This window comes from Zea mays, chromosome 10, assembly GCF_902167145.1.
Source record: "Zea mays cultivar B73 chromosome 10, Zm-B73-REFERENCE-NAM-5.0, whole genome shotgun sequence".
Classification (NCBI taxonomy): domain Eukaryota; kingdom Viridiplantae; phylum Streptophyta; class Magnoliopsida; order Poales; family Poaceae; genus Zea; species Zea mays.
The window spans coordinates 85,242,717-85,252,428 of NC_050105.1; the positions used below are offsets into that span (position 1 = coordinate 85,242,717).

Below are 9,712 nucleotides of genomic sequence, written 5' to 3' on the forward strand. Positions count from 1 at the left end.
CACTCCCTTCGAGGCTCGGGGGCTACTGTCGGGGACCATAATTAGGGGTACCCCCAAGACTCCTAATCTCAGCTGGTAACCCCCCATCAGCACAAAGCTGCAAAGGCCTGATGGGTGCGATTAAGTCAAGGCTCGGTCCACTCAAGGGACACGATCTCGCCTCGCCCGAGCCCAGCCTCAGGCAAGAGCAGCCGACCCCGGAGGATTCACGTCTCGCCCGAGGGCCCCCTCAGGCAACGGACACACCTTCGGCTCGCCCGAGGCCCAGTCTTCGCCAAGAAGCAACCTTGGCCAGATCGCCACGCCGACCGACCGTATCGCATGAGCATTTAATGCAAGGATGGCCTGACACCTTATCCTGACGCGCGCTCATCAGTCGACAGAGCCGAAGTGACCGCAGTCACTTCGCCGCTCCACTGACCGACCTGACAAGAAGACAGCGCCGCCTGCATCGCTCCGACTGCTGTGCCGCTCGATAGAGTGAGGCTGACAGCAGCCAAGTCCGGCCTCGGGCGCCATAGGAAGCTCCGCCTCGCCCGACCCCAGGGCTCGGGCTCGGCCCCGAAGACGACGAACTCCGCCTCGCCCGACCCCAGGGCTCGGACTCGGGCTCGGCCCCGGAAGACGACGAACTCCGCCTCGCCCGACCCCAGGGCTCGGACTCGGGCTCGGCCCCGGAAGACGACGAACTCTGCCTCGCCTGACCCCAGGGCTCGGACTCGGGCTCGGCCCCGGAAGACGACGAACTCCGCCTCGCCCGACCCCAGGGCTCGGACTCGAGCTCGGCCCTGGAAGACGACGAACTCCGCCTCGCCCGACCCTAGGGCTCGGACTCGGGCTCGGCCCCGGAAGACGATGAACTCCACCTCGCCCGACCCCAGGGCTCGGACTCGGGCTCGGCCCCAGACGACGGTCTCCGCCTCGCCCAACCCGGGGCTCGGACTCGACCTCGACCTCGGAAGACAGACTCGACCCCGACCTCGGAGGAGCCTCCGCCTCGCCCGACCCAGGGCTCGGACCGACCACGTCACAGGAGGGGCCATCATTACCCTACCCCTAGCTAGCTCAGGCTACGGGGAACAAGACCGGCGTCCCATCTGGCTCGCCCCAGTAAACAAATAATGATGGCGCCCCGCGTGCTCCATGACGACGGCGACTCTCAGCCCCTTATAGAAGCAAGGAGACGTCAGCAAGGACTCGACAGCCCCGACAGCTGTCCTTCCGCAAGGCTCCAACGCTCCTCCGACGGCCACGACATCACATGAACAGGGTGCCAAAACCTCTCTAGCTGCCACGACGGCATGTACTTAGGGCGCTAGCTCCTCTCTGCTAGACACGTTAGCACATTGCTACACTCCCCATTGTACACCTGGACCCTCTCCTTACGCCTATAAAAGGAAGGTCCAGGGCTCCCTTACGAAGAGGTTGGCCGCGCGGAGAGGACGGGACGACGCGCGCAGGCCTCTCGCTCCCTTCCGCGCGGACGCTTGTAACCCCCTACTGCAAGCGCACCCGACCTGGGCGCGGGACAAACACGAAGGCCGTGGGTTTCCTCTTTACGCCTGTCTCCTTGTTTCCCCCCTTTGCGCTCCGTCTCACGCCGACCCATCTGGACTGGGGGCACGCGGCGACAGTTTACTCGTCGGTCCAGGGACCCCCCGGGGTCGAAACGCCGACAAAACTGGAAAACCAAAGCTAAAGTTTTTGAAGCAAAGCTCTCTCAAACAGACCCTAAGTCTAACGAGTATTGGAAATAAAATAAGCTCAACTCCATATCCAAATGTTGAATAAGATGGGCTACTAAGGAAAAGGACGTCAATGGCTTCCAAGATAAGTAAATGGAACTCCCTCCGTTTTTAAATATAATTCGTTTTAAACTAAATATATATTCATTAATTATTCAATAAATGCATTTTATATGTATATTTATTATTATTTATTCAAATGTGGTTGGAAAAAATTTAGGACGAAGTACCGAGGGGGCAATAATTTTTTAAATAATAAATCCGTTCCAAACTGCTCTAAAGTGTTCATAGGCCAAATCAAGTTAGCAGTAGCGATACTAACATGGGCAAGCCGAGGGGTCCCACTCGCGTTCGCCCCTGGCGGCCTTCATCCTCGCTGGATATCCTCGAGCCACGCCACGTCACACCCTCACCTGCTCCTCCTATTAGGCTAAGGGCATGTACAGTGGTGTTTAATATGAGGGCTTTTAAGGTGTTTTAGGGGGTTATTTGCAAAAAAAATCTTAGAGCCGTCTCTCCGTGAAGAGACGCCTCTGGCTCGTAAACCAAGTAACAACAGACGCCTCACTTTCCACCTTACGAATTTGTCGTCTGTTCTATCGATCTGATGCTATACAAATACATTTAATTCTGTATTTATTAATAGACTACGTTTATAGACACTCCATTGTACAATAGAGTCTTTTAGTTGTCTCCTGTGCTTGGAGAACCGTTTTGGTGTCTCTCCACTGTACATGCCCTAACTGCAGCGGTGGACGCTGCCCCTCCCCCTCCCTTGCATGTGGCGTGTAGGGGTACTCTACGGCCGCAGCGGTGCCCCCTACAACGCCCCTTACACGTCGGTCCCCTTCTCTCTCCCCCTAGATCTAGCGTGTCACTGTTCATCACCCTAAACACTGTGCTGTGGGTCCACGAGTAATTGTTAGTAGATAAAAAATTAATAGTTGATATAGAAAATGATATTTTATAGTTGTAGTGGGGTATATGGGAGTATTTAGGGAAAACCGCTGCGGGAGATTAAAAAATAGGGAGAAAAATAGAGGGAAAAAGTGATATAGGGGGAAAAATTTAGAGGTAACGGTTGCGGATAGCCTTACTCGTCACTTCATCCTCCAGCGGCCACAAAATTCTTTTTTTTTAAAAAAACCCAAAGACAAATCGCCGTCCACCAACCAAGCATTAACACGAAAGAAATTGGGCCCACCTGTCATCCACAGCACGGCCCGCCTTCCTAATCTCGGGACTTGGGTCCGCTATGCGAACCACTGAAAAGTCCCCACGAACTTTTACTCTAGCCCTCCCAGGGTCTCTCTTCGGCGGCGGCGATGTCTCTCGCCCCGGACCCGGCGGACGGCGGCGCCGGCACCGGCACCGGCGACGACTGGTTCCTCGACTGCGGCATCCTCGACGACCTCCCGGCCGCGGCCTGCGGGGCCTTCCCGTGGGACGCGTCCCCGTCTTCTTCCAACCCCAGGTCAGCGCAGATGACCGATCGATCCCTCCGCCCTCCCCTCCACTCCCCCCTTCGAGTTCCAGGACACGCGGGTGCTTTCGTTTAGCCTAGGTTCCTGGCGATCGGTTCCGTTTCTCTGCGATGAGTATCGTGGAACCGTGACGCGGGCGGATGAATTGTTTTTGGGATTTCGTAGATTTGTTCTCGTGTTGCAGCGGCTGTGTTTATGACGGTGGAATGGATGGATTGCGTGTGATGGTGACCAATGATTTGCGCAAACAACTGAGATGGTCTGCTGTAGCGTGAACCGTTTTATGCCGGCGACTCAATGGATGGAGGATTGTGTCACCAGTCCTGACGTTAAGTATGCGTTGCGAGCAATGGGATGTGCTGCTAGGTCATGGATGACATCGTAAAGCTGGACTGCAGAGCCAAAGATATAAGTTCCCATCTGTCATGTATGCACTGATCCTGCTACGGTACTAATTTCGGAGTAATTTGCAGTGATTCTGTTGTTTGATGCCTTTTTTTATTACCGAATGCAGTCTACCCCATATGGGCAGAGCTCAATGCCTTACATGTTATTTGGTTGAACTTAGGTAGTAGCAAATAGGAAAAAGAAAGTTCATTTACAGCTGGAACTGCTATTTTGCAGTGTGGAAGTGGGCAGCTATGTGAATACCAATGATGTTTTCAAGGAGCCCAATGATGTCTTCAAGGAGCCTGGCAGCAATAAGCGGTGTGTCTGTTATTTCGCCCTATGGCTTAAGAAAAGTATTCATATTGTCTTGATGTATGATGACATCATCCATACAATTGTAACTCTATTGCAACTTGCAGTTTGAGGTCAGGATTCAATGATGTGCATGTGCCAACATCTAAAGCTTCTAGGGAAAAAATGAGGAGGAACAAGCTGAATGACAGGTAAACCGTAGACATAATTTTGCTGGCACTGGAGTATCAAAAAATGAATTACCGTATCATTGACATACCTTTTCATTTCCTTCTTACGGTTTATAGGTTTCTTGAATTGGGGTCTACATTAGAACCAGGGAAGCCAGTAAAAGCTGACAAAGCTGCTATCCTAAGTGATGCTACTCGCATGGTTATTCAGCTTCGTTCAGAAGCACAGCAGCTGAAGGAAACTAATGGTAGTCTTGAAGAAAAGATCAAAGAACTCAAGGTTATTCAGCCTTTTCTTTTGAACACTGTTAACCCAAATATAATACATTGTACTTCTGTGGTGCGAGCATGCCCTTGTGTTATTCTGGAATCCATAACATTTCCCAGTAGCACTCTTATGTTCATTTACAATTATGCATTCTTTATCTAGGCTGGCAATGCTTTATGGTATTGGTAGCTTATGCCCTGCACATGAATACACTGTGATTGTTCTTGCATAGCTCATCCAAGGCATTTCCCAGTAGCTTACACAAAATCAGCCCCTGGCTGATAACAGACTACATAGTTCGTTAGTCGTTACCCGTATGTTGATTATGAACAACAGAGCACAAAGCATGAATTGGTCATATAAAGACTTCTAGACCTGTCTATGGTGAGGGTATGAACACACCAGGTCTTACCCATGCCCAAACCCATTTCTGAAATATCCATTCTACACACCTCCCCATTGGACAATCTGGTTCATCTCACTCATTATGGTGTGCTTGCCTGCTTGGGCTCTTGTTCACATGTGCTGGAATATTCGTATAACACTACAGGTCAAATGCTGCGGGTGAGGTGATGTGGGTTTCTCGTCGCTGCTGCCACAGCTGGACATCAGCACACATACATGTCACACTTCCACGCCTGCCCCTCCACTGGGTCTGCCCAGGTTTCGCCGCCGCCACTTGTGCATGGGCCTGTGAGATATTGGAGGCACAAAGGAATGCAATGGAGATATGCTGATATGGAGGGGGCTTGCGGTTCATGTGATATCTTTCAGAAACAATTATGTTGGGAGGCTGCAAGGGAAGGAGAGGCGATTACGTGTAGAAATGGCGGGGCCCATACAGCCATACTTACCCTTGATCCTAGGGGTAGCAAGTTACTTACCCAGTTACCCATACCCAACCTAAATCACATGAGTGTGAATTTGTGGAATGGGTTAGGGTATCCAATGACAGGTCTAAAGCCTTCATTTTTTTATGATGGATACAAGTAGCTATCACAAGCTCTGGAAGCATTTGTAGTTCTGTAAATTTCAATCCACCATGACCCTTTATGCAGAGTCCAAGTTTGCTAATGATTTGACCAGACTGTTGATTACAGTATATTGTACTGTTCAATGTGACTGCTAGGCCTTAACTACTCCACTGGATTTTTTAAGGACACAAAGTTACTTCTTTTCTGACCTCCTCCCCCTCTATGATCTCCAATATGTATGAATCAGTTGTTGTTTCTTTAAATTCCAGGCCGAGAAGGATGAACTTCGTGATGAGAAGCAGAAGCTGAAATTGGAGAAGGAGAGTTTAGAACACCAGATGAAGCTGATGACATCGACTCCAACCTACATGCCTCATCCGACCCTGATGCCGGCGCCTTTCCCTCAGGCACCCCTAGCGCCGTTCCATGCCCAGGGGCAAGCTGCAGGGCAGAAGCTGATGATGCCCTTTGTCAGCTATCCGGGGTACCCAATGTGGCAGTTCATGCCGCCTTCAGAGGTCGACACCTCGAAGGACAGTGAAGCGTGCCCTCCTGTTGCATAATCGCTTCGATTGGCGGCTGGTCGTGCTCACACCATGCGAATTAGTCGCAACTGAAGCCCCCCCTAGCTGTCGATTCATTGATTGGCTATAACTGCTGTTGTTATATTTGTAGTTCGTTGGTGACCAAGTAAGCTGCTGATATCTGTGGCGGGGCGCCCTACTATAGAGGCTACTGATACCCCTTCAATGGCTGTACATTTTTTTACTGTTATTCTTTTTGCGGAGAAAAGAAGAATGTTTGTTCTTGTTCTCCACAGCAACAATGTCACATACCCTATTATTCTATATATATGTCGTGTATTTTATATTTAACAATGCCGTGTCTTAACTCATGTCTGTGACAAGCAAATTGTCTGACATGAATAATTAGCAGTTATTATTTGTTCAAATGTATGTAATGCTGCATGGATGAATGTAATGGATGAATGTAACAGTGAGCTAGGCAATGGTGAGTTCGTCCTGGACAGAGGCTGGCCACTGGTGTGTTGAATTTGGATACGATCGGGAACCAACAGGATAACAATTTTAGAGAGGTTCTGATCAGTGCGTAATACTATGTGAATACAAATATGAAGAAGATTATAAGCTCATATTCTAAAATTGATCATCACGAACTCTTAGCTCTCTCAATTATCCTTATCTCCTGTTTTCGTTGTGAGGGGAGGTTTAGGGGGAATCTGGACTTGAGTCAACATGAAGCAGTTTGGAGAGTTTCAGACTATAATGTGTGTAATATCATAAGTCTTATCCTCTTGTCACTCATCGGTTGAACTGAAGAAGATTATAAATAAGTTCATGACCCAACTGAACATCAAGACCTTATAGCTCCATGTTTCCTCTTGATTCTGATGGGTGTTTTACCCTATTGGTTCAATCCACCTTTATATCTGTCCTTTATGTAGACTGTATACATGTGATCTCCATTGAGTGGGAGTTTCTGGATCCAGTTTCCCTAAAAACTGAGCTTCTAGATAGGTCTCCTAGAATCGTCACTCTAGTCTTCCCTATTATAATGCAATGGAGGAGAGATGTTACATTAGTTATACCTTGGATCCTACTTAGGGGTGTTTGGTTAGAGGGACTAAAGATTAGTCTCTAGTTTTTAGTCCCATTTAGTCTCTTTTTTGCCAAACACTAGGACTAAAATATGGACTAAAATGATTTAGTCTTTAGTTCTTCACATATGTGCTAAAAGGGACTAAATCATATTAATTCCATATTTACCCCTCATTTAGTTCAATTATACTAATAGTAGGAGAATTTTAAAGGCCATTTTAGTCTTCTTATGAGTCATTTAGTATATTCTTACTATTTTTAGCCACTAAATCAAACATGTTAGAGACTAAACTTTAGTCCCCTAGCTAAACTTTAGTCCCTAGACTAAAGAAACCAAACATGGCCTTACTAAGATCCAACTACTCCATTGTTATCCTATTTTTGGAGTTGTAAGGTCGTATCCAGCAGGTTACTCATACCCTGTTATTCTATATATATGTCTTGTATTTTATATTTAACATGTCGCACTGGGAAGGTGTTCATCCGTACACGGGGATAGATATGGGTGCTACTCCTTCCATCTGGAGACCGGCAAGCTGTAGCGCTTGGTGATGAAAGATGGCAAGGAGCACGGTGACGCTATGTATGCCTACGCCCTGGCCTGGCCGCCTGAGTTCCTCGCTCCAAGAAACTGATCTGGTGATTTCCATTGTTTTTTGTTTATAGTAAAAAGTTCCGCTTGATGAAATGCTCAACTAGTTTTTTTTTTCTTTCTTTATGATTATCTGTATGCATGTATATTTTGCCATATCATATTGTAGAAGTAGAGGGAGCAAGATATTTTCTTTTTGGATTTGATATACAGTTCTTACTCTCACTTGCTGGCAAAAAGTTAGAACATGGAAATTATCACATAGTTGTAGAAAAGCTTGATGGTCATCAGTTTGGTGAGTTGTCCCCCCCGGTAGCTGTAGGATGTGGTATGTAGTATGTACTTATAGTTGGTACAAATTAATTGCTCAATATGTTCTATATACTTGGGCACCAAATTTGAAGTTTGTGTTAGACTTTGCAGTATTATTCAACACTCCAGATTGACATCCTTTCGAATTGTTGGTAATAATTGTTATTATGTGTGAAATTTAAGGAACTGCTTTGTTTATTTCAAATCTCCGTTGTCCACTTAACTTTGCAAATTTTCAGTTTCATGTACTTTAGGCTTTGTTGTAACTTGCATTTGTGCAATTCAGCCTTTTACGGGTTATATAGTATATACCTTGTGTGTCTAGATACTAAACATAAGTGTTCAACACAAAGGAATACTGTAATTGAAACTTGTAGGACTCCACAGCAAGAAGCATGGGGCCCATCTATGCTAACTCCTTTGTTCTTGATGCCTGTGTTCCTCGATTTTTTTGCTGAGACATTCCTTGGCTTCCATGTTCATGTCTCATGTCACTTGTTTATGTGAAGTTGCTTGATCAAATAGAGATGTAACACTCTAAAATCAAATCGTATCTTGGTTAATTAAGAAAATTCCCTAAAGATTTAAAATTTCAAACGTAATATAACAAAATTATGAATTGAGACTATCTTCCCTAAAATTTAATAAATAGTAAATGTAAAATGTTGGCTATATACTTAAACTATAATAAATATGAGGGTGAGTTATGCTATATAAATTACTCCTATTGGGTTATATAACTATGTGAATTCCATGCTTATTATATTTCATGCATACAAATACTTATTTGAGCAAAGTAAATAAGGAGTAAATAAGTGTAAAATATTTGCATTCATGTTGATGTTTTGGTTGTGCATATAAATATGGTTTCAAAATTTAAAATCAGATTTGAATTGGGATAATTAAATATAGAAATAAAAAAATAGGAAAAAAGAATAGCAAATAAAAGGCTTATCTATTCGGCCACTTAAGGAACACTACTCACGTGAGTTTTTTCTCCTATTTCTTTTATTCCATTTGCCGGATCTTGCATCACTGCTACATATTCTAGATTCGAGTTTGTTAGAGTTCCTAACAGATAGGATATGATTGTAACAGATAAGTACCAGATTAGACCTGTCATGTAACCACCCACCTAAGATAGGATTATAATAGATAAGTACTAGATTAGATCTATCATGTAACAGATTTGGGTTCGAGTTTGTTAGAGTTCCTAATATATAGTATATGCTTGTAACAGATAAGTAACAAATTAGATCTATCATGTAACTACCCACCTTCCAGCCTATATAATTATATGCCACCATAACACCTCAAGCCATCAATCAAATACTCATCTCATCTGTAATCTCGCAGTAGCCACCGCTTGCCGGTGGGCCTGCCACCGCGGGCAGGATGTCGCAGCCCCGTTCCAGCGTGAACGTGATCGTACGGGGAGAAATGGCCCTGGTCGTCGATCCGGTGATGAGCGTTCACGATTAAATCTCAAATACCCCACCGTGATCGAAAATCGTAGCCGTTGATCTCGGATATGTTGGCCGAGATCAAATCGCGGGATCTTTTAATCTCGAGCGTTGATTTTAGATCCGACGGTTGTGATGAGATCAGTCGCGTAACGATTCGACCGAGGCCGTGGGCCGTCCGATTCAATCTGGTGGGGAAATTCGATTTGCTATCATAAAATCTCTGTCATCAATCTCCGATCCAACGACTGAGACTTCGATCTAATCTGCGCCGTAGACTACCAATCTAACAGTCTACAAAAGCTCATACCCCTTCGGCCGTCTACTTTTGCAAAAGAGACCATGTGCTCTATATTAATCAACCCGCCGTCCAACTGTGCGGT

At 46.1% G+C, this 9,712-nt stretch overlaps 1 protein-coding gene across 1 annotated transcript; it reads left to right on the forward strand.

Moving 5' to 3' along the window:
• Nucleotides 1–3,002: 3,002 nt before the first annotated feature.
• On the forward strand, nucleotides 3,003–6,218 carry LOC100280093 (uncharacterized). The gene is made up of 5 exons (NM_001153031.2): nucleotides 3,003–3,219; nucleotides 3,854–3,937; nucleotides 4,039–4,122; nucleotides 4,219–4,381; nucleotides 5,613–6,218. Exons 1-5 carry the CDS (start codon nucleotides 3,071–3,073, stop codon nucleotides 5,904–5,906), a joined length of 774 nt encoding a protein of 257 aa, NP_001146503.2. The 5' UTR covers nucleotides 3,003–3,070; the 3' UTR covers nucleotides 5,907–6,218.
• Nucleotides 6,219–9,712: the final 3,494 nt, after the last annotated feature.

Excerpts from the sequence above, each read along its gene's own strand:
- LOC100280093 (NM_001153031.2), top strand. The coding sequence starts at position 3,071 with ATGTCTCTCGCCCCGGACCCGGCGGACGGCGGCGCCGGCACCGGCACC. Across the intron at positions 3,938-4,038 it reads GAGCCTGGCAGCAATAAGCG|TTTGAGGTCAGGATTCAATG; the intron begins GTGTGTCTGTTA and ends TGCAACTTGCAG. Across the intron at positions 4,123-4,218 it reads AGGAACAAGCTGAATGACAG|GTTTCTTGAATTGGGGTCTA; the intron begins GTAAACCGTAGA and ends TACGGTTTATAG.